Below are 25368 nucleotides of genomic sequence, written 5' to 3' on the forward strand. Positions count from 1 at the left end.
CCTCCAGTGGTGTAAATGCCATAAAATCATTTGTTTGCATATTTACCCATAGGTCTGGCTGACAGCAATGTACCAAAATTTGAAAGCAGGCACCTTCTTTTGGCCAGGCTCTGACGTTCCAATTAACGGAACATACCCCACTGAATACTATGTATTCAACAGGTAAGTTTTTATAGGGCTTGTAGTAATTCCTGTAAATTACTCCAAAAATCCAAATTGCCATATGACAGTTGAAGGAAATGAAATATAAGATTTTTAAACAACAGTCTGAGAAATAAGTGCCATGTCACATAGCCCTGGTTTTGCCATGGAACTACCAATAATAGTTGAAATTTTCAAAACCATTTAGGTGATTCACAATGAGAAGGTCAAAGGATACTGTATATTCTGCTCTCCTAGACAGTTTTGAAAGTTTCAGCCGACTGCAAACCACTGACCTCCCACTAGGAAACAATCAGTTATAACTGATTAGTAGCCACTGCTAAGCTATACCAATGATTACTGTATTTCCACACATAAAATCTACACATACCATATAGCCCTTTAAAAATACTCGTACTTGAGAATAAGCTTTCAGATAACCTATACCCTAAGATAATGAAGACAAACTTGGAAGCCATGGCAAGAGACTATAGGAGGCAGAAACAAATTGAAGAGAGGATGCTGGATAGGGAAGCTACTGAAGGAAGATGGGCTCTAGATCAATTTCCTCTGGTCTTGCTTGCATGTGTGATAATGCGCACACTGCTGCTGAATCGTAGTTCTGTATGTTTTTTCTAGTTAGCTCACAGTTTACATGTGAAAATATAGCAATTACCTTCATAGTTTTTTTTTTTTTTTATGGAAGGCATTGATATTAGTAAATTATTTCTAAATTTTCGTGATGATTTCAGTATATCTCCCATGATTCTTCACATTTACAAAGATAATCTAAAGCAAGTATATAACTGTAAGTCTCTATAGATAACAAAGGTTTTGCAGTGATGTGTAGGATTGGTACTCAGAAAACACCCGAGTACTGTAGGTAACTAACATAAAGCTTGTGCATGACTTTGGGGGAAAGCAAAGCTATTAATGGGTGAGTTCCTTCATAGGAGACAAAACATAACCTCACAAAGAATTTGCTGGGGACATTACTTGCTTTTAAAATATGAAAGTCCAAGGTTTATACATGTTGGAAAGAATAAAAATTATTCTGACTTGTACTTCAGGTTTATGTCCTGAACTTGAAATCTCTTTTTTGCATGTATTTAATTATAAATATATGAGTACTCCCACCAACATCACGTTTGTGTTTGCAAAATCAGGATCTGTGTAATTTACCATTAAAAGTGAGTTACATTCGATCAAAAATTCTATGAAAAATGAGAATAATAAAACTTATTGCTAGTAACTTGTTAAGATGCATCATTCTTGAAATCCAAATCTGTGACTTTACTATATGACTAGAAGGTGGACACTGTCTCTGTATCTTGGAATTAGAAGGGCTTATCAGAAAAGCCTTGTTAACATCTTTTTATTTTTCCCCCCCCCAGTTCGGTTACATATGAACAGAGAATTTCAGGAATATTGAAATGGCTTGATTATACCAAATCTAAGAGGTAACACTTAGTAATATCTAGCTGGTTTGTGAGACTATGGCTTGGAAAGGTTTTAATGCTTAGCAATTGAAATTTCTGTTGGTGTTTGTGAAACATGGAATCTTCCTCACCATTTCAAATGATGATTTGCTGAACTTAAGCCTGTTCTAGAAGTATAGCTAATCATTTTCAGGATAAGATTGTAGGTACAAAAGATGAAAAAGTGAACATATATCTGCATGGGATGTACTGTTGTTTAAGTTTTCTATTATTGTTGTGTCTTTTTTCTTGGTGCATGGCCTAGAGAAAACATGGAACATTCAGTTTCTAGTCTGAGTGTATGGATGAAAGATTTTATATGAAAGATATTGCACAAGAAAGGTTAAATATCTGAAAGTAATTGCAGGCAGTAATTCAGGATGAAAAGTAGATGTCAGTACTGATTGTGGTGCTCAACTTTGTGACATATAAACAAGTGAGATCTTTTATACGATAATTTGTTAACAAATTCCTAATATATTTGCAGTTAGGAGATGGTCTCTAGAGCCTCACTGCTTAATCAGGAAGAGATCCTTTAGGTGGTAGTTCCACTTACATCTCAAAAAGGAACAGCTTGCTCTGCTGTCTGAGATCTTGAAGTTTTTCAAAGTGATTTCTGGATACCAATTAAGACACTGGATACGGTTTCTGAAATTGTAACTTCAAATAGTCCATCTTGATTAATTACAAAACTCAGAGGAAGTTGAATGATTAAATTTGTTGTATGGACTTTTATTAAGGTTTAAAGAAGTTATTTATAATTCTGTTTTAAGTTTCATTTATTTTTTTTTAATGGAAGTCTGAGCTTTAAAATATGTTCATACTATTTTTTTGAAATGCTGTCTCCAGATTCTCATAATATTCCATTCTTATTTATTTCTAACTCGAGGCCTGATTTCTACACTTTATATATTGAAGAACCAGATTCTTCTGGACATTCATTTGGACCAGTTAGTGGTGGTGTAAGTAGTTTTTGTGTTTTTCTTAGACTAAATTGCACTAAAAATGGTGCTGTGCTATGAACTTAACCAACTTATAAACTTGGAAAGGATGGTAGATCAAAAATTACCATGACTGTTTTATGAGTTTTTATTAAGAACTCTTGCTTGTGGTTGAGCCTATTGTTGTGATTCCAACACTGTGTGTGAATCAAAAGAGCTGTAAACCAAACAGACTGGCAGAAAATCATTTCAGATCATACTATTAGAAATAATATTAATGGTTGTATTTAGACTGAACTTTAATTTTCTTGCCAAGTGATATTTGGAAGCATGTGGCCTGGCAAATCCTCAGAACTGTCTTTTATTTATTCCTAACACTGTACTTCAATGTTTGTTAATTTGTAACCCAAAAATATTACATTTTTACTTGCATGCAGGCAAAAAGTTCAGTCTTTAAGGAGCTTAGAATTTGTCATATCAGCTCCTTCCTGGAATGGTCTTGTTTAATATATTTGAAAATGGTCTTCAGCAAAACAACTTGTTGTAGTGGACAAGGACAGAAAAACTGATCTTTGTAGGATAGTTTTAGGCTCAATAATTGGAAAGGGAACTCCATTTCTCTTCGTACATAAAGGGCTTAAAAACCCATTACTGTATGTGTAATGGTATATGTGTACGTTGTCCATGCATGCAAGACATTCAAGGGAGCACAGCAGAGTTAGGGGAACAAGAAGGGTGCAAGTGCTCAGACGTGCAGTCGTCAGACTCAGTCGGGTATTGTCCTTATTGTAGAACTTATAGGGAGCCTGTAAGTCAGCTACGCCAACTAGGGCAGAGCCATCCTCTGTGAATGGCTGCAGGGTGGATTGTGCTGGATTTCTCCCATATTACTTCAGTGGCGGTCAGTGGTTTTCTGTAGGAAGTTTGAAGGGACTGTATATATGAGAGAAGGGCACCATGCCTTCTTGGATGCTATACTGGTCTTATAGATAATAGGTGTGTGTAAATATTTTTGAAACACTGCTTATTGTTAATACAATGACAAGTTCATACTACAACAAGAACTGTATTTAATGTTCTAAATCTGATATTTTCTATAAATTCGGGAGTGAGGAACAAATTTGATCTGAATGTGTTATTTTTTTCTTTCAATAAACATTTTAAAGCTCAATTTTTCTAAGGTAATAGAAAAAAATTATTTGTGAGTCTTTTTTTAAGTTGCATATTCTGCGGTCGAGTAGTGGAATTCTGCACATCTATACCCTAGTGGTGATGGAAAAAGAAAAGAAGAAGCAATATAAGAACCTGAAAACTGGCAGAAAAGCTCACTTTTTTTAGATTTTGATGATTACATTTAAGAACTTGAAATCAGAAAGAAAAATTCTAGTAAAACTGGTTTATCTCACAGGTAATCAAAGCCTTACAACTAGCAGATCAAGCACTGGGGATGCTAATGGATGGACTTAAACAAAGAAACCTGCACAAATGTGTAAACCTCATTGTTTTAGCTGATCATGGTAACGTATATAGTGCTTTTTTCAATCTAAATTTTACTGAGTCATTGTTTTCTTCCTCTGTGTAATATGTGTGTTACTAGTTTTAATCTATTTTATAATTCACTTTCTCTTCCTTGCCATATATTGTATATTAAAAATAACTGTTTCTATATTGTCCTTTAGGGATGGAGATGACCTACTGCAGACAGTTAGAATATATGACTAATTACTTCAAACACATTGATTTCTACATATATGCTGGGCCTGCAGCTCGCATTCGAGCAAAAAATGTTCCAAAGGACTATTTTACCTGTAAGTGTGGATCAATCCTGGGATTGCACAATCAATATAACAGGAAATAAATAACTAAATAACTAAATAGGGAAAATGGATAATCAGTAGTAATCAGCAGAGTGAATAGCTTTCTGTTTTACTTAAACTGGCTTAAACGTCGATGGAAGTTGTTGGGTTTTTTTTGCAAGAATGACCCCTTTAGATGAAATTGAAGATTAGAAAAGCTTGTTGCAGACTCTGATTTGCATTGTCTTGGCCTGTGGAAAGATGAAGTAAAGATAGTTTTATTGTTTTGAACTGGAACTTCAGGTCTTCCGTAAGTGCCTTGCTCTTCTCAGATTTCTTGTGTCAACATTGGCAGAGTCAGTCTTTTTGAAGCAGTGATTGTTTCTAACTGTGTGTACAAAGTTGGGGAATCCAAATCTTAGCACAGTGGGATCTAAGCCTTGGTTGAGCCCTTTAGCTAGTATCACAAAAGAACACAAAATTGAAACCATGTGAGCTGACTCTGACTCGGAATAGATACTGTGCTATTAGACTGAAAAAAACCCCATCCCAAAACTTTCTGTATCAGGGAAAAGAATGGAGAGAGGTAAAACCATGGAAGTGCTCTATTTAGTGAGTTTATAGAATTCATGAAGTATTCTAAAAGGCATAATTCTTGCAGATCTCAAATAAGAGCTGGGATCACATTGTACTTTTTATTTATCTTTTCTAATTGTATTTATATTAGTAGGCACAAGATTTATACAACATAAAGCAGGCTTTCCTTGGTTTAAGTAGAAGACAGTCTAAGTCAGACAGGAGCAGAGTAATAAGCACAGGAGAGAATAATGATGATTCGTATGTGTCTTAATCTCAGTATACTTGTTTACTCATTTCCTCTAATGGTCTTACTTTTTCTGAAGGAATTTTCCTTCTGTAAAGTGCTCAGATTTGTTTTTTAGAAAGCTAATGTCAAAAGGTTAAAGTCACTCTTTGAAAATGTGGAAGGTGAAAGTACTAAGACAGACTGGATTTTTCTCTGTGACTGCTACTGGAAGTGGAATACAAGACAAGTGCTCCAGGTCCAGTTCAATGTAAAAAGGGTTATACCTCAAACAGAGATTAGGTGGGAGAAGAAAATTTGGTTCTGATGATGTGTCAGCTTTAGATGTAGGCAGTCATCACCATGGCAGTTTTCTACAGTCTGCCTTCATGTACCCAAAGTGCTAGGCTACCACACTTACAGACAGTTACCCTTGAAACATAACATTCCTACCCATGGAAGGTTATGGTTACTATAATCTTCACAGACTGATAAAGAAATTCAATTTTACAGACAAAAAGCATGTTGAAATTTTTCTCGTGAGGCTTTGGACCTTTGGCTGCTTGAATGTATGTTAATTCATCTTTTCTTTTTAACAGTTGACTCAGAAGGAATTGTTAAAAACCTCACAGTAAGTAAATATTTTCATATTTTTTCCTCAAAGTTCCTCTTAATAGGAATCTGATCAAAAAGCACGGTTTGTGAAAAACTGAGACTACAGTGCCAGCTTGAATAGTGTACTGACTCCAGTGTACCATAGGAGGCAGCTCTGGAAGTTGTCCAAAGATGGTGTACAAAGGTTTGCCATGGGGGATCTCTGTTCAGAGCAAAAGAGTTTTCTGTACTTCACTTTGAAACAGAAGAAGTGGCTGACTTCATGTGGAGAAAGTAGGGTATATCTTCATTATAGAACAGAATACAACACAGAGATGCTTTAGATAATAGGCATCTGTTAGCTCTGGACCACAGGTGCTGCACCCAGGCTAGGTTAAAGCAACTTTTCCATACAACAGATAATGACATTGTAGAGCATATCGCCACAGGGTGTTGCGGAGGCTGGAAATATAAATAGGAAGGGGGGATTTTAGACAAATTAGTGGAGGACAGGCCTGTAAAGGCTATTAAACATGATCCACAAGCAACCTCTGACTTAAGAAATCCCTGAAGCCTAGAGGGAACTGGGCAGGTACAAGAAAGAAGGTTCATTCAATACTTGACTTGTTCTTACACACTTTCTCCAAGTATCTGATTCTGGAAATTCTGGAGATCTGATTTGAAACAGAGTACTAGGCAAGATGAGCCTTTGGCATGAGGCAGTATGGCTCTTTTATGATCTTTTATGACATATCACTTAGGTACTTGCAGTGCTTTTAGGTGTGCTGTGCTACCACTGGGCCCCATACTGATAGTTCTGCTTGGATCTCTGCCATACTGTGTGGATGTAGCACTTCAGTGCAGGTCCAAGCTTGTCCGTGTCTCCCATGTAGACCATTGCTCTTGGTGGGTACACTCTGTGACAGCTGAGCTCTGAAGGGTGCAAACAAAGGAGTGCAGAACAGAGGGCAAAACAAAGGAAGACAAAGCCTATTTCTTTTACTGAAGGTGATAAGATGTGATAGTGCATGTTTTTCCTTATACTTTTTTAGATAGATAATTCACTGCCTTTTTTTTTTTTTTAGTGTTTAAGATATACATTAATACATGTGGGATGAATGTGGTGGACAAACTAAATTGCTTGTAGAAAAGTTGTCTTTTTGTATTTCTTTGCATTTATAATTTGCAGTGAGTTAAACATTTAAACTGCTTGCTCTCTATGTATTGCCATAATTTTCCCTTCTTTCCTTCATTGCCAGTTTGTTTTCTATTCTGTGACTAGGTCTAGTCCAAGCAGTAGACAGATGTTCTGATACTTTTAGAATAAATGCTCTCAGCTTGGAAAAATTCTGGGCTGTCTCAGCTGGGTGTATTTCTGATAAATCACCACTAGAGGTCATGCTTTAACCTGTTGGACAACTCAGTTGTACAATATTACATGTAGCTTTTGCCTGCTACTAAAGTCCAAAGGGCAGTGAACGTTCCTGTTTAATTTTTTCTTGATTCTGAATACCTAAGAACATGTACTTTATTCCCCAGCATCCAAAGCAGATGCGGGATATCAATGGTTGGGAACAGTAGAAGGAGCTTTTTTAGTGCTACATTCCCTACCCCATTGTATGATGTGGAACCTGTCATATCAAAGAGCATTAGTGTGAGGGGAATAGCACAATTTGCATGTTCTCAACCGCAGTTGAAACTTCAACTGCTAATAGTTACAGAGATGTGACATCCCTACCTTACAGGATTAGCCTGGTATCAGGACACTTCCTCTTTCCTTTTCTATTCATAAATAGAGTTTGTGTATTTTGTCCCTTTCAAGTTCTTAGAACGAGGGTTTTGGGCAGAGAATGGAGTTGTGTGTTGTATGTTAATTGCTAATCAATAGACATAAAGTCATATTATATGTTGATTTCCTCTATTTTTCCCTTTAATTAGACTGTCTTTTGTAGATTGACCTCCTCTCCTGGGCTAGCAAACCCACTGAATCCTTATTTTTCATGTTTCTGGACTCCACTATGCTTCTTTGATGACTATCCAGGCACACTTACTCTCATTTCACGTTAATGTCATTCTGTGCAGAGTATACAATTCTAGTACTTAGAGGTGAAGATGTCAGATCAGACTCCAAGCATGCTATAGTTTGCACTGCCTGTGTCGTAAAACAGGTCCACTTCTCTGGCTTACCCAGCTTCCCAGTAGCTCTTCCCTCAGCATTTAGTGTGTTGTCCCAGTGCTGGATTCCTGATCAGGAGTAACACTTCTGAAACATTGCCATGATGCTTGCAGCCAGCTGGAATGGCTCCTGATGGCCCTATGTAGTTAAATCTTTGTAGTATGTCATATGGTTGTCATTAGGCTCTCGATGCCAAACTCATTCATGGCATGCCTGCTAACACAAGAGTTATATTAACACATTAAATGTGGATATAAAAGCTAAGGCCTTTAGCTAACAGCTGAGCACGGGACATTTACATGGCATGAGAGTACATGTTCAGTCTTGTAACTAAAACCCTATACTGTACTATATTATGTATACTTGATTTTCTTTGCTATTTATTGAATGGTAAAGTAATAGAAGATGGCAGAAATAAACTGTCAGGGAACTTTCTCTTGTAGAGTGTAATCTTACATACTAGATGCCAGTGACATTAGTACGGACATATAGACTAAACATTACTACTAAATGTCTTTCAGCCTTAAGAGTACTTTTATCACAGTATTTGTGAACTTGCTATACATATTATAGCAGTATATTTTCAAACAGTTCCAAAAAAAAGCTGGTTTTCCTTCCATGGCTTCTTGGGCCAAAAATGAGATCTGCAGGTTATCGGAGAAGCTATCTGTGAAAAATGTGCTTTGTGCTTACATTCCTGTCACTGAGATGTTTGTGATAATTTTGAATGATGGGTTTATTTTTGATACTGAGCAAAATTCATGACTGGGCTCTTTTCTCTTGCACAGTGCAAAAGATCTCCCCAGCACTTCAAGCCTTATCTGACGCCTGACTTGCCAAAACGATTCCACTATGCTAACAACATTCGTATTGATAAAGTTCATCTTTTGGTGGATAGACAGTGGCTGGCTGTGAGGTAACATAATTTGTGTGACTGTTACCGTACCTTTTTCATCCCACTCTCATCCTTTTAATTTCCTTCATGGATGCCTCATTTCCTGTTTTGCTTTAGACTTGTTACATTTCCATGTTTGTTACATTTAAAATCTTACTATGTGTAAAAAGGAAACGCGCCTTATACATAAAGCCAAGAAAGTATTATTAGTGCGATTCAAACCTTAACAGTCTAATAAAAGAATCATCATTACTCCAGATCAAATTTTTACAGGAAAAAAAGGAAGAAAAAAGAAAATAAAGAAATGAATACTACTACACAGAGGAAGTCTCAAAAATAATGCAGCTAAAATTGTTATACAAAGCCTTCCTAGTATCTAGCTCTTGTCCTGGCATTACAGTCACCCCTCCACTGCCCTTCTGGGTCCTAAGGTTGATGGCTTCAGTCTGGTGCATGTGTGGATATGGCCACTAATCAGCATTATGAGTTCTTCATCAGGAGGAATATGATGTTGATGTTTCTTCTTCCTCACTCTGTGATCCGAATGGGGTCCTTCCTCTATGTATGCTGACACTACAGCTTGCTCATTCTTCACTGGCCTGCAAGTTAACATTACATCTCAGTTCACTAGATATGGTACATTCTACATGTGTTAGATATTTGTTCTTTATTCTCTTTCTTACCTCTGAGTCTGGTTTTGCTCAGTTCCAGATCTGCATTTCCTTAATTGACCATCAGTGAGTTGTTTCTAGCCTTGGGGTCTCCATTCTACACAGAATAACTAATTGTTACTGCTATCTGTATAAAAACTATGTCTTTGCTATGCAAAGATAAGCTGATAAGATAACAAATTAGACATAACCACCTTGTCATTACAAAGAATTGCTGTAAGAGCTAAACAATTAAAAAATAGCTCTGAGCAAGTCAAAAACGGTCCAGACAAGCCTTCGTCCTGAGGCTTTGAAAACTCAGTACAAAGCCTGTGGTGTTGGTAGCAATACTGTATTTGCTAGGCTACAGTGTTGCAGTAGGAGAAGCATGAGCTGACTTGGAATTTCAAGACTATTCAAATAGTAGAAAATGCCTGATCAGTATATGACTTGATTGTTTGTTTTGATGCAACCAAATAATTGTCCTGGACATATAAAAAGAAATGCCCACTGAAAAATCTCATATTCACCCTTTTTTTAACTGTGCTTAAATGTTCTTGTGCCTCTGAAAACAGGATACATGTGCTTGACAACTGTGCATTGAGTCAGTATGGGATGACTATCTCTTTATCTTTCCACGTATCTCAGCAACGGGTAAATTAAAACAAGTGTCAGTCATTGTAAGTCAGACTATTCTGACACGTTATTAGTTCTATAACCCACACAAACACATTCACATCTCTCCTTTACCCTTTAGAATCCACGATGAAAATGCACTGTCTTGTAAGGCAAAATCGCTTGCAGTCTTATTTATATTGTTCTAACAGCAGAGTTCTCCCATTATAAGTTTTCTATTAAAATGCAGATAATACAGAATATGTGAGGAATTCTTCCTAAGCAGATTACACTTGTTCTGAAATTGTAGCTAGGTGAAGACCTCAGTTCAAAAATACCCATTTTTTTCAATTTATTTTGAAAACATTGATTCACTGTACACTCAGTAGCTACCTAGGATAATTTATTTCTGTCCATAGCAATCTCTGTTACAGGAGAAAGAGATCATCATAAAAGTGAACGCTGGATGAGCAAAAAGTACTACCATATTATGCCAGAGTTAGTTCTTAGGACATGATCCAGAGTCCGGTGATTCAGGATGACTGTTAGTAACTGGTTCTATTTGTGCCATTTTTATTTACACTATATGATGGTTTCTCCTTAGGGATGGAAGTTACACATATTGTGATAGGGGTAACCATGGCTATAACAACGAATTTAAAAGTATGGAGGTAAGATGATTTCTATTCAAGTCTTGCACCTTCTTATATAGAAAATCACGATGTGCTAGGTGAACCACCAGAATATAGAATATATGACAGTTTTTGCGGTGTGCTTTTTTTTCTGTGTCACCCAGACACGTAAACTGTGAACACATACTGGGTCCACATATCTGTATTGCCTTTCATCAATGTGTATGAGGCCTGCTTCCTTGGGATCCTGTAGTAAAACTTGTCTGGGTTCACCTTAACTCCATGGAGCCAGATAGACTACAGTAAACCAAGCATACCATGTTTAGCTATGGGACACTGAGTTCTTTCATTCTTTCTTTCTTCTACTGAAGTAATGACTGAAAAACCTCCATAGGCTCTGGGAGTTCAGTTGGGCACCTGAAAGCCTGTGTGCTCAAATAAACTAAGTCTCATTGTCTCTTCTTATCTTACAAGACTAAATCATATCATCAGAGCAAAAAAGTCCTTGGTATAACCTGTGTATTAGTATAGCCTGTATTGCAGTTTCAACTAATTTTGACTTCTGGTTACAGTGAAAATATTTTGAAGTCTTGAGCTTTAGTTTTTTTCATGTACTTTCTGTGATGTGAACCTTTAAGTAAGGTCAAGCATGCCACTAGTAGTCCCGTATTCTGTGCCAAAGAATCAGATTCTTCCAGATCTTCACAACTATATTAAAACCATGTGTCAATATACTGATCAGAATGGTGCTGAACGTTTGTATGGAATGAAAAGGTAAATTCTGGTTACCATGGAAACCTTAATCATAGATAACCTTATGCTGGTGGCACAATGACTGAGGAATTTTTTTTCTTTATAAAGGAGCAAAATGTCTTAATGTTGTCTTTTAAAAATAAATTAAAAATTCCTTTTCTATTATGGGAACATAAGAATATTATTTTAGAACAGATCGTTGTCCTGTTTAGTCATGTTTCCTGTATCTTATGGCAGGCAACTCAGGAGGCTTACAAAGTAGTAGAAACTGATGTGAGACTGTAAGTAGTATCGGTGTTCTGCTACAATGCTTGCAGGCCCCAGCAGGGGCCGCCCAGCACTACATTGTACCATGGGTGGTACTGATGCAGGTCTGTGCTGAGCTTGGGATGGGTCTCTGCAGTTCCCTGCTCCTTGCTTTAGCCATGGCTATGGGCTCCTAAGTGACCCAAAGACTTCTGAGAATGCAACATGTATTAAAAAACCCAACCAACCAAACAAGCCCCAACCCCCCAGTGCTTATATATCTGGCTCAATATTAGCCTTTATGTAGGACCTGTGAGTGTCATAACTCTGCATTTGTTGAAATGGTATTGTTACTGGCTGTTGCAATGAAAACATAAAAATGTGTGAATTCGAAACATAACAAACAATAATTTTCGTAAGTATGCATCAAAATATTAAAGAACACCCCCCCCAGATTCATAATATAGTTTAATGTATCCTGAGAAATGAATTTATGTTTTGCATTTTTCTTCAAATTATATGCAATGGGCAAAATTTGCCTTCTTTACCAGAGCAATCCTGCATTTTAACTTTTATGACTGTGAAAAGACTATATTTTGTTCCAGTATCCCTGCTTCCGTAAAATGCAACTGAATTGTTTTTGAATTTGGATCCCTTTAGATAACAACTTTTGTTTTATTACAATCTAGGCTATATTCTTAGCATATGGCCCAAGCTTTAAAGAGAAAACAGAAGTGGATGCTTTTGAAAACATCGAGGTTTACAACCTTATGTGTGGTGAGTAGAAACAATCCTGTACGTTAGATGATAAACCAACAGTGTTTTCAAATTCCAGTGTTGTAAGAGCTAAAAAAAAAACCCCTAAAAATTGAATGAATTCATTCAGAAGCTAGGTTTTTCACACAAAACACCGAAGCCATGCTTTTTTGCCTTCTGTACAGTGCTAAAAGATTAGCTGCCAAAAATTGTTCTGCTTTGAAGGTTGTTTCTGATTGCAGGATTCCACTAAAGAATCAGAGAGAAGCGCACCTGCCACGTGGGCTTGCTGTTGAAATGATGCCTGTGGAATAATTGTGGGATAAGAATCTTGTAGAGAGTTACCACTCTTGCTCATAACTTAAGATGGACCACTGCAGTCCCGACAGTGAGCAATTAGGAAGTATGTGCCTCAGAAAATATGGATTAAGGCATCACGCAAAAATGCAATAGGCTAGTACGCTTCACACTGTGATGCATTTGCAATCATATTTGTACTCCGCATTAAATCATCTAATCTTATGAACGTTATGGCAATGTATAAAACTGTATCAACAGTACTCAAATACATAATTACCAAATCTTGATGCAGTGGAAGACAGCAATGAACTTTCATACCTAGAAAATTGCAAGTTGATGGTAGTAGTTACCATAATAGTTTAGATAACGGAATAAGCTATTTCTTTTACAATTAGAATGAATGCATAGGAAAGGCGTAGAATTGGAAAGATAATGACTTTTAAAAATGCCATTTTAGTCTTAAAATATATTTACAAATTTCAAATGTTTCAACAGATTTGCTGCATATTACACCAGCACCAAACAATGGAACACATGGCAGCTTGAATCACCTCTTAAAAAAACCTTTTTACAATCCTTCACATGCAAAAGAAGACTCATCTCCTTCTTCATGTCCAGTTTCCCGTCTGACTCCCATAGATGAACTGGGATGCACATGCATGCAAGTAGGGGCTTCTGAGATCTTTTAATCATCTTTGTCAAGTGTGTTCTCTTTTCTTTGGTTTTTCTAAACTATGGATTCATTCTGAATGATTCTCTTACATTTTACAGACATCAAATGTTTCAGTACTAAATGAGAGGTTAAATCTCACCGCAGAAGAAAGTAAGTAGCAAGAAATGAAAAGGACAGCAATATTTTCAAATCTATGCCTGGTTTAGATTTTATATTATTGATTTCAGTGGGAATTTCTGCAATGTTAATTGCAATTTAAAGTGAAGTAGGGAAGCCAAGTCAGAAGCATAACTTTTTTTCTTTTTTCTTTGCATTTCGTTAAAAAATGCTAATTGATACTGTTATAGCAACATTTATGCATACGAATTGGATCTGAATCCATTAAAATCTTGGAAAAAAACATACAGGTTTCAGTGGTCTTTGGAGAAAGCCTGAGCACTTCCAGGCTATATGCCGTAACTCTTGATTCCCACTTCGTAACCGTAACTTTGCCTTTCTCTGATCAAAAATTCCCATAGATATTTCTGTGTGCCTTTTATGGGGTTTCTGGAAATTTTAGGAAGCATTGTAATGCTTCCTAGCCAAGTAAGATATAAATTTCACTCCACTGGCAAGATAAGTTCAAAAGATTTATATTGGTATGAAATCGCAAAGAAAGAAGAATTTGCAAGTCTGATATATTACATTGACTTTTGTACGTTAAACATAACATGAAAACTATTTTCTACATTTTTTTATTCCACTCATGAGCTAAGACCTTAAAGAAACACATGCCCATGTTTACTGTTGGTTTTATTTGTATTTATTAATGTTTTAATTTACATTTTTTCTCTGTTCTCTTAAACCTTTGTGCCATCCAAAATGTTGTAGAAGAATGAATCAATAATTATTGTTTAAATTCTAGTAAAGAAGGCAAACTCATATCATTTGCCATACGGGAGACCCAGAGTTCTTCAGAAGAAAAATGTCTACTGCCTCCTTTCCCATCATCAGTATGTGAGTGGATACAGCTATGATATCTGGATGCCACTGTGGACTGCGTACACTGTGAATAAGCCTGTAGGTTATCAAATATCCGTACTATTCTTAGATATGTAATATAATGGATTGAAAATGTGGTTCATTCATCAGGAATCCTGCTTAAGGACTGATGGATATCATGTGACTAAAGCCCTTATGTCTGAAAAAGAAAAAGTGTCCTTGATAGCTTTCAAATTTCAACTATCTTAAAATACTGTTTAAAAAAGTGGGTATGGCCATCTGTTAGGGACACAAAAGATACAGAAGAATAGAGCTGCTGGTAAGCTGGTTTCATTAAACCTGTTCTGTAAAAGGCATAAGCTGTCAAGACAGTGCTCCAACTTGCCTGTCAATTCCGGAGGAAAAGCAGGCTATGATTTCTAAAATCAGAAGCTTTTAAGCTTTTCTATGAATATCATCATCTTTTTCCTATTAACAAACCTTTGTACAACTCTGCAAGACAGTTTGTACTAATGCATATTTCTGTATATTCTGTTTATATGCTATTGCATTATATAATTTCTGAAAAATGTAATTATAGCTGAATGAACCTCTGAGAGTTCAAGGGTATGTGGCTCTGGAATAAATTGTTTGAATTTTCAGGGTCAGTAAACCAGTGGACGTTCATGAGCTTAATATCCCTATAATTTGACCCTTTTTCTAAGTTGCCCTGAGGAAATAACTTTTACACTGATTTTTCTGTCTGAAGAGAACTGTTACTGATGTCTACATGATTTCTTATTTTATCAGTACAAATATGGGGAAATTATTTTAATCAAATATACACTTCTAGAATGTTAATATTTCAGAAAGTTTTTCTCCATACTTTCTACTGATTTTTCACAATCTGGGTGAAGGATCACAAATCCAACCCTAAGAAAGCTTAAAGTCTAGTGAAACAAATGTCCATTTCAACAAAGATTGGTTTTACTTCATCATATTTGAAGATCTGCTCTTATACCTTACTATGGAAGTGCATTACCCTAATGAAAACCAGTTATTTGCAGGCAGATTTTTTTCTGATTTTGCTTTAAAAAGATTAAAAAGTCCCACCAGAGCTGGAGTCTTTTTAATATTTCAGCACCAGCAGCAAAAAGCTCAAAAAAACCAAATAACTTTTCAGACATTTTCCTTTGTTGAAAACCAAATTCTCAGTTGGAAAAGAAGTGTATAAAGTTTATTCTTGCCCAATATAACATCTAAATAAACAGAAATACATATTTGTAGGAGTTTCTTATAGTGGTTTATGCAACATTGTGGGAAGCAGCAAATGATTGAGACTGAAGTATTGGAGGGTATAGTTCACAGCAGACTCCAATACAATGATGTATGTTTTCTATAGAAAGAATAGGAAAGAACACATTTCCTCTGTAATACTCTCAGAGACACAACGGTGAAAGGCTATAACTGTGAGAGCTCACTCACTGACTTACCTTACACAGTAAGCTGACATCATGATTTTTTATTACAACATGTACTAATCAAGAGAAAAAGGCTATATAAATCAGAACAGCAGTGGAAGGACAGAGGAACAGAGCTAATGCCTTTGACTGTAAGCTTTGGCTACAATACTTGGGAATGACAGAAAATTGCAATTTCTACAGAATTTTTATTGCATCCTAGGTTATGTATGTTGTAGATAAAGCCTGTGCAGTGATTTGCACAATTTGTAAGGTGGGGCATTTCTTGACATTAGGTAGCTATAAAGAAGGGCTTAAACAGTAAAATAGACGATGCAGGCTGGAGTTTTGCTGGCTTTGTGTGATTTGAAGTTTTGAAACTGGGCTGGCTGATCAAGCCCACACAGTATTATTGCACCTGCACGTGATAGCAGAATCAGGGTTATTATGAATAATATATAGTTACAGATCTCAAAAAAATTATGTCAGATAGAGTTTTTGTTACTCAGTCTTCTCAGTCAAAGGAAAATTTAAGACTGAAGGACATTTATTTTCTTGAGGTTTCATACTCAACTGCCAGGGAGGAAGGTAGACTTTCTTGCAAAAAGATGGTTCCTCCACCTGCCTGCAGACACCTGTGGAATTTAAATAGCTTTGCTATGTAGAATCACTGAAGTTTACTATAAAAATATATTAAAATGTGTAACAATCTAATCTATCTTGCAATGGGATGAAAACAGCAATGAGACTTGTATAAATCACTGGGATTCTTGGAACTAAGGCTCAGTGCACTGGGGATTATGGGAGTTTTGTTTTTTGTGGTTTAGTATTTTTTCTTCTTGACTACTGAAAAAAGATTCCTGGAGGTGGCTGAAGTTGACATGACAGACCACAGCAGACTTAGTCTATCATGTAATGCATATAACTCATGCTTCTCGACATTAATTACTAGCTTGTCAAAAGACAATAACCTGCCTCAGAAAAGGTAATGCATGATGTGATAGGCAAAGCCATTTTTTAGTTGCAACTGTTTCCTTCAGGAGACATTATGGTTCTCTGACCTGAAAGACAGGGAGCCAAAGGGCTAAAGCTGTTGAATCGGTGATGAATGTTTTTTTCTGATTCTGAAGTTTTGAGGCGTTGGCTATCACTGTTAAGATCTCATTTCTTAATAAATGAGCACTTTCAACAGCTTCTTTGAGAATCATTCTATTCTTGATAGACAATCTGTTTAAAAATAGCTTATTCCTCTATTTTGAGGAAAAGAAATGAAGAAAGGTTGTAGCAGAGTGAGTGTATTAGTTCACAGAGCATTAGCAATACGGCTTGCAATCTGGGGTTGCATTAACTGTTTATCTCATTGTGCTGAAAGGTGACACAGACACAGCCATTCTCATCTCTCAACAGCTTTTGATATTGTTTACTTGCCAATTTGTAGATCCTTGAAAAAGCAAGCTGAAATTTTCTTGGGTGGTTGCTTTTTCAGTATTTTGAGAGTTCGTAGGTTCAGTATGAATTCTCATGTCTACAGTTGGAGAATTTTCTCCTGTGATGTCCAATGGAAATAGTCACGAGCAGCCTTCATCTCCTAAATGTATGGGAGTGTTCGTGAAACTACAGGTTATATGATATATTACATATGCGATGGACAGGCAGCTCTAAACCACTGTCCTCCTGCCTTGGCACTTGGATTAGAGCTCATAGCTCATATAGTTAGCTTCAAGAAAGGTGAAATAACGAGAAGGGAGTTGAGTGGTGTCCTCATCACTTCAAGTTGGAGAAAATGTGAATGCTATTAATAACCCAGATTCATGATATAGGTCAAAAGTAGATTCCCTGCTGTGTTTGTATAACATTAGATGTGACCACTGTATTTAGTGAGAAGAATGAAGTTCTCTTCAGAACAGTCCTTGGCATGTTTACTCAGACCTTTGTTATTTTGATTCAGGTTTCCCTTCAGAGACCGTAAAGAAGTTGAAGCCATTGTTGAATATCACAGCTCAATTATTAAGTTTAAAATATTGGTTTCTTCAGTGACCCTGATCCATTAACTCTCCCTTATTGATTTGGACACTAGAAAGGACAAATTGCTCAAATTAATTGGATGTCAGTTTTGTATTGGGATTTACATTTGCTTGACAATGACAGCTTATTTGCTCAGGTGGCAAAGGCAGTCTTTTGTCTTTTATATTTCATTCCATGTGGTATATATATTTTCCATTAATATACAACCTGATCATAATATGGGCATCTACAAGAATTCTCATAAGAGTAAGTAAAGAAATTAAATCAAGGAATACAAAGAGGCACAAGAAGAACATTCCAGTTCTTTATTTCTGCTCTGTTTTAACCGATCAAAATAAACAATGTACTGAAAATCAATTCAGATGTTTAACTACCGTTTATAAAGGTATAAAGCAAATAAATATGTTCCATTCTTACCAAAATGAAAATCAATTACATGTAAATGAGTATGCAAAAGAAAATGCAGTTAAAGACAGGAAAGCATATTCTGATGTTTTAGTTAATGCTATCGTAAAATTACGATAAAGGTTACAGAAAAGGTTATAGAAACAATTATACTCATCAGAATCACTTTTGGCCAGATCTTAGCTAGTGTGCGTGTTAACACGTCTCAGTGAAGTTACTGAAGCTAGCCAGTAAAATGTACTGAATTTACTATGAATTTATTTAGCTTTAACTCTTCAGCAGCACAGACTCTTATTATGGAGATCGCATCCTCAGATGCTAAGATGAGGTGATAGTGTCATCTTTATATACTAGCTGCTTTCCAGGAGGATGTGACATCAAGTTTGTGTTTCCAGAAATATGTAAAAGGGACGAATGAGCCAAACTTGTCACCTGTTTTTGCCTAAGGTATAACCTTATTTTGCTACTACAATTTTACATGCTGCATAAGGATTTCCCTGAATTACCTAAAACAGAAGTAGAGGAAAAACACTAGGCAGAAAACATCAGCGTCCATTACTTGCATTGACCTGATTCACTATGAAAATAGGAGAAGATTCAATGAAGTCCGTTCTAGAAAGTTAAAACCATACAAAGCATTGGGTTAGCCACAGCCGTGGGTGTAATACTTCTTTTTTTCCCTTTTCACAGGAAAACACATCTCCTCTTCCTCCCGCTATTTCAGACTGTCTGCGGGCTGATGTTAGAATCCCTGTTGCTCGGAGCCAAAATTGTTCCAACTACCCAGAAGGGCTGACCTTCACCCGCAGTTTCCTCTATCCTCCCAGTGAGCATGGTTCTTTTTATAGCTAGAGCTTAGAAAGTCTTAATCAACTGGATGTGGGTTTATGTTTAAACGTATACACAAACACTAAAACAAACTTCTTTGGATCAGCATGTTGGGCAGAAAAAGGTTCCCAGTGTTTGTAGACTGACCAAAAGCAGGGCAACTGCTACCTGTATCTAAATATTTTCAGTTTAGAACATTTAAGTTTTTCTTTAAAAAATGGAACTACTTGAATGTGATGAAAACTGGTTGGAAAGATGTAAAGGGTTGGAGTGAAGGGCTGTCCCTCTTCCTCTGTATGAATATTCATTTTCTATTGTCAAATTTGATAATTACTTTATTGAACAGATTGTACAAACAAATTTGGAGATATGTTTGCAGTAGGATCATACACTCATGCTCACATGTAAAATGTAATTGAATTATGTGTACCTGCAATTTATAGTGACATATGAACCAGATTTGTGGTTGTATAGTATTTCATTAATTTATACTTTGTTCTTTTATATAGACTTCAATTCATCTGTTCTTGAACAGTATGATGCCTTACTCACCAGCAATATTGTTCCCATGTATAGAGCTTTCAGAGGTAGGTTTTGATTAATTTTGATTAATTTTCTGTAATTATGGTTCTGGATTTGATAAAGCTATGACAAGGACTTAAAAACATTAATGCATGGCCTGCAGTATATCCAGATCTTGTGCAAATATATTTAAAACTTTTTAAAAGTAGATGTGTGAAATTTTAAAATGCACTTATGTAAGTTATTTTTTTTTCTGTGTATAGTCCTGTGTGACCTCTGCTTAGGTGTACCTGGTCACTTTTGAAATTTCTCTTCATCTCCTGTGTGCTGCCCTAACATGAAATGCTAACTATGAAACTCTCATGAAAATGTCCCCTTGGGGAAATGCGCAAGGTGAATGAAAATGGCACTTTTTCCTTTCTTTTGCAAGGTCTCAAGAGATGGCAGGATGAAGTTTGTAAACAATGTCCTGATACAGTGACTGTTTCATCAAGCAGAAACTCAAACCAGACAATACTAATTACTCTTAATTAATAGATATTTACTTCAGACAGATGTTTCTATCATACAAATGCAGTAAGCTACATTAACTCTTTCCATCCAGCCTGACTCACATTTGTTTGTAATCATTGATAAGATATTTTCTACAACTGCATATCATCCTGTATTACTCTTAGGCCTAGGCTCATTTTCTTAGACAAAGGATAGAAAGAGGAACTGCGTAAGGAAAAAGCTGGTGGAAAAGCAATGATGTAACTACCTTTCTAATGCATTCAGACCTCATTTATTCACTCACTTATGTCATATAAAAACCAGAGATCCAGAAAACCTAAGTGGCTTTAATCTTCCAAGTAAATCAAAGACATTATGAAAAATCCAGTTTTCCAAAGAAAACTCTACAAGAGATTTAAACTTACAAGAAGTTACTCTAGACCATAAACAAGAGGTAAATCAATAAGGGATGCCCTCAATCCCCGAAACCCATCTGGGTTTTTTGCCATGATAGCTGTAAATATTTGAATAGTCTCACTAGCTTATATCCTACAAATTGTATTATTTTCTCAAATAACATCTGTGAAATAAGCCAAATTGCCTAGTGATATTTGACATGAGTTCTGTAGAGTTAGATGAACTCTCAGGTGGTAAATAATCCTCTCACAAAGCCATTATATCAGTTGCTACTGATTGGCACAGTTGCAGGTGCTAGCAGATAGCCCAGAAATGAATGACCTCTCAGCTCTAGAACTGTCGCTTCAGCTTCAGATCGAATGCATTATCTCCATTAGTGCAATAGACCTTGCAGAGCTATAATAACATTTACCATGCCTCTTTCAATGGTGAGTGAGAGTATGTCCCTTCTGATGAAATCCAAATGTTGTGAAACAAAGAGTTGATTTTACAGGCAGTTTAGTTTGGAACTTTTTATTATTCATCTGTACTTTTTATTATTCATCTATTTTTGTTATTCATCTATTATTCATCTATGAATAATGATGTTTCAAAAAGAGGAAATATGTTCTTTAGTGGTGAAATAACTTCAAATTTATGTTAAATATGCTTATATTTTCTTTTAATGACAGACATATGGGACTATTTCCATAATGTGCTTCTTCAGGAATATGCTAGAGAAAGGAATGGAGTAAATGTTATCAGTGGACCCGTGTTTGATTACAATTATGATGGCCATTTTGATACTCTTGATGAAATTAAGCAGTAAGTACATGGAAAAGCCAGAAGTCAAACTCCAGATTATTTCCCACTGTATTTCCACACAAACAAAATTCTATTAAAAAAGAACAAGAAACAAGTATCACAGAGAATGTTGTATTCCCTTTATAATACTACATCCACTGTTACTCATACAACAGTGAATGCTCTTGCAAACAGATACAGTACTGTAGAAGTTGAAGTTCCAGTAAAGAAAAAAAAGCTTTGCAATTACATGTGTATCTACGTACACAGGCACAGATCCAGACCAGTAATTTGTTTTCCAAGCTTATGCCTAGATTTTGGGGCCTCTGCAACAGAAATACTGGGAGAATATGAGACATCTAAATATGCAGAAGGTGTGCTTAAGCATACTTTTCTCACTTTCATGTTGTGCTCGCTCACCTGTTTGTTGTTTCTCCCTGCTGTCTGATGTGTTTTATCAAAAGATCAGATTTCTGTGTTTGCCTTTGCTGAATCATATTACTGGGAATGTATAATGTAATGTTCCAGTGTAATGAGTGGTACGTTTGCATAGCTATGTAGTACACAGGTCACTTGAAGGTCTGACAAGTTCTAGGTACATTTTAGCAAGCTCTGGTAGCATAACAAAATACATTTTAAAATTCATCTGTGTGTAGAAACAGGAATAAGAGAAGACTTACACAAAAAAAAAATCTATAAAAGAGAAATATAAAAGATAAAGATCAATTATATATGTTAGTGAATGAGGACAGAAGGAGGAAAAAACAGAGTAAGAACAAACAACTTAAATTGTTCCAAATACAGGGAAAATGCCTTGTGACAGTAAGAACACTTTAGTAGAAAAGTGCTGGGAAATCTGCACAGCTGAATCTGTCACTGGAGATGTTTTATTCAAGGCTAGACTTAATACCACATCTGTCAAAAATGGTTTGAGAATGGGAAAATCAGCTCTGCCATGAAGTAGGAGGGTGGAAGGGAGGAGAGACTAGAACTTCCTTCCAGGCAGAATGCCATAGTACCCAGTTGACCACATAATGTTGTCTACAGTTTGGAATAAGCATGTTTTATTCAGCACGGTTAGTCAGTCATACGAAACAGTATAATGATTTCAGTGATGGTGTTTTGTTGAATACTGAAGATGTACAGCAAATTTGGGAAGCATTCAGCTCCTCATAAGTTTATACACAAAAGTGACCATGTTCACGGAATAGCCAGAAAAGGGAGGCGAAGACATTTTCAATCAGGTATCCTAAACTGGTTTCTGTAGCACATAGCCACAAGTCATCATTCTGGCATTTCTTGCTGGCAAGGAACCAGAAGCTAATTTTCTCGTCAATCTTCTCCAATTCAGTTTCACATGGTTGAAATTTTTAATGTAATGAAGGGCAAATACGATGCTTTATCCTGCCTCTTCCAGATGTAGAGATCTCTGGCTTTGGTAAAATAGAGTGTGGACCATGTAAGCAATCCTGTTGGTTTCGGTGGGACTGCTTATAGCAAAAGGACTAATCCATGTGTGTTTGGCTGTTCATGAAACAGATAGTGAGGCTGTCTATCCCACCAGGTATTCATTTCAATTATAACATAAATAAAAGTCATGTAGTAGTGAAAGATCTGTGCTAAGTTCTATAAATTACTAATGGCATCAGTGGTTTTAATACTTGATATCTAGATAGATCCCTTAATTAATGTTTGTTTTGTAGGCATGTAAACAATACAGAAATCCCTGTCCCAACCCATTACTTCGTGGTTCTGACTAGCTGCAAGAACAAGTCCTATACTCCACTGAACTGTTCAGGCTCCTTGGATGCATTGTCTTTTATCATTCCTCATCGACCTGACAACACTGAAAGCTGTGCTGTAAGTATAGTTCTATGCTCCTGTGTGCCAATGAGCTTTGTGAACTGATTCCCAGTGGGATCCAGTCATCTGGAGAATCTTTAGAAGTCTAAGTGTTTAATTCATTCATTCCCCATGAGTTGAGAGTGACTTGAGAGCTAAAGCGATGGCTAGGAGAGCAAGAAGCTCCAGGAGAGGTAGCTCGAAACTAATGAGCTGACAGGAAGCAAGGAAGAAGAAGAAAGGAGGAGAAGATAAGAGGACTTGGAAATGCTGTCACCTGAGAAGGGCTGCGAACAGCAGCGCAGCCAACAGGGTGATGAGATACCTTTATGGAAGGCTGAAGGATAAACTTACTCCAGAGGTATCAGAGGACTTTGAGTGTTACTCCCTTCAGTGTAGCTAGAAGAATTCCTTCAATCTTTTGTTCCACCTTTATTAAAATTAGAAAGTAGGCATTTAGATGGATGGTTCTGCAGTTGAAATTTATACTTGAATTAAATAAAATCTACGCTAACATTTATACTAATTTAATTTATACTAACAGTGTAAATCTCATGTTTTGTAGCAAACAAAATAAATTAGCTGAGTGTAATATGTATTGTTGAACCAGCTGAGTTTCTATTCCATAAACTCTGGGTTGCAGAAGGTTCCTTAGCTCAGTGTGTGTATTACAGAGTCTCCCCACACACAAGTATAGCTGCACAGACTTGAACTGGCCCTCAAAGCAATGCAATTGTGTTTGCTTAGTTTATTTATAGATTTGAACTCATAACTCCAGACAGGTGCAAGCTTGCACTGCTTAGAAACAACTTGGGTGTCTTCTCATTTGTGGTGTGGATAATCCACAACTGCCCAGTGATCTTTTTGGTAGTTGAGAGCTGACTAAATATACAAAATAAATAATTTGAATTAATTAGTCTTTATACTAGAAATTAACATCTGTTATTTCTAAAGTTTAGCAACAAACCCCAAATATTGTTGCACTTTATATTCATTGTGTCTTGCAGTGACGTAAATTTAGTGAACCATTTGTGTTGGAAGCAAATATTGTTAACAGAAAAGCAAATTACCATCTGTTTGCAAAAAAACTTTGTAGTAAAAAAAATTGAACAATAACATTTTTGATTGATTAGTGCTTACATTTCCATTGTTTTCCCTCTTTATCTAGCAATTATTATTGCTGTCCAACAACCAAGACTGAGCTGCTGTAAGGAGTTTGTTCAGGTTGTCAGGTGCCTGTTGTTTGGCTAGCCTGTAATTTACTAATTAGCCTGTAATTTATTAATTTTACAGTAATTTATGCTGTAACCAAAACTATCCTTACTTGTGTGTTAAAACATGACTCAACTGTACTTTGTAGTTAAAAGTCATACTTGCCATTTCAGCACAGTTTTGCTTCTCTGTTACTTTGGAGGTGGGGAGGTGGGGAGAGGGGACATCCGTTTGATTCTGTTTGAATGAGATCCCTAAATGCAAGGCTGTGAAGATGTCTAGGAAAACATGAAAGAAGTTTTACCAACGGGAGGCCTTTAGTCTGTCAAACCAGTTCAAACACTGGTTATTGTCTAACACCACCGCCAAACAACAGAGTGTCTTTTATTTGTTTGAACAGTGATCTTGTTTGTTTTGGCAGGAAAATAAGACGCTTTCCAAATGGGTTGAAGAAAGAGTTCAGGCTCATTCTGCACGTGTTCGGGATGTGGAGCTGCTAACTGGGCTTGACTTTTACCAGGAAAGAAAGGAACCCATCTCCGAGATCTTACAGCTAAAGACATTTTTGCCAATATTTGAGGCTGAAATTAACTGAGTATCTGTTAAAAAAGTGTCAGTGCTTGGAAGAAAGCAAATTTTAGTGATTTAACTTTTTTCCTTGCTAAAGTATGTAAGAAACATGATTACAGCACTTCTATGGGAAAATGCACTTGGAGGAGCTAATTTCTTTTTTCAAATTCGTGTTCTTCGGTCAAGTGTTCTGTGCCAACTGAATAAAAATTACCTAAAGTAAATTAAATCATCATTGCAGAGCCAGGCTTTCAAAATAGAGAATATTTTATTAATGGTTGTTTGAAAAAAACCTGCAAAATGAACATGTTTTGTAGTAGAGAGACCCCAGAATTGTAAACTGTATAGAAAATATATCTATAATGGAGTTGGAAAGTGAAACAGTTTGAGGGGAGTTTGTGTGT

At 36.3% G+C, this 25368-nt stretch overlaps 1 protein-coding gene across 1 annotated transcript in view; it reads left to right on the forward strand.

Moving 5' to 3' along the window:
* The window catches only part of ENPP3 (ectonucleotide pyrophosphatase/phosphodiesterase 3), a 41052-nt gene extending 16063 nt beyond the window's left edge, over positions 1 to 24989 (forward strand). The window contains exons 9-25 of the mRNA XM_009319130.1: positions 53 to 162; positions 1536 to 1601; positions 2509 to 2581; positions 3969 to 4077; positions 4240 to 4368; positions 5758 to 5789; positions 8717 to 8844; positions 10693 to 10759; positions 12409 to 12496; positions 13271 to 13440; positions 13547 to 13598; positions 14353 to 14507; positions 18989 to 19124; positions 19636 to 19713; positions 21229 to 21361; positions 23044 to 23200; positions 24816 to 24989. Coding sequence (XP_009317405.1) covers positions 53 to 162; positions 1536 to 1601; positions 2509 to 2581; positions 3969 to 4077; positions 4240 to 4368; positions 5758 to 5789; positions 8717 to 8844; positions 10693 to 10759; positions 12409 to 12496; positions 13271 to 13440; positions 13547 to 13598; positions 14353 to 14507; positions 18989 to 19124; positions 19636 to 19713; positions 21229 to 21361; positions 23044 to 23200; positions 24816 to 24989 — 1857 coding nt within the window. The remainder of the gene's footprint in view (positions 1 to 52; positions 163 to 1535; positions 1602 to 2508; positions 2582 to 3968; positions 4078 to 4239; positions 4369 to 5757; positions 5790 to 8716; positions 8845 to 10692; positions 10760 to 12408; positions 12497 to 13270; positions 13441 to 13546; positions 13599 to 14352; positions 14508 to 18988; positions 19125 to 19635; positions 19714 to 21228; positions 21362 to 23043; positions 23201 to 24815) is intronic.
* Positions 24990 to 25368: the final 379 nt, after the last annotated feature.

Source organism: Pygoscelis adeliae, unplaced genomic scaffold, assembly GCF_000699105.1.
Source record: "Pygoscelis adeliae isolate BGI_AS28 unplaced genomic scaffold, ASM69910v1 Scaffold172, whole genome shotgun sequence".
Classification (NCBI taxonomy): Eukaryota; Metazoa; Chordata; class Aves; order Sphenisciformes; family Spheniscidae; genus Pygoscelis; species Pygoscelis adeliae.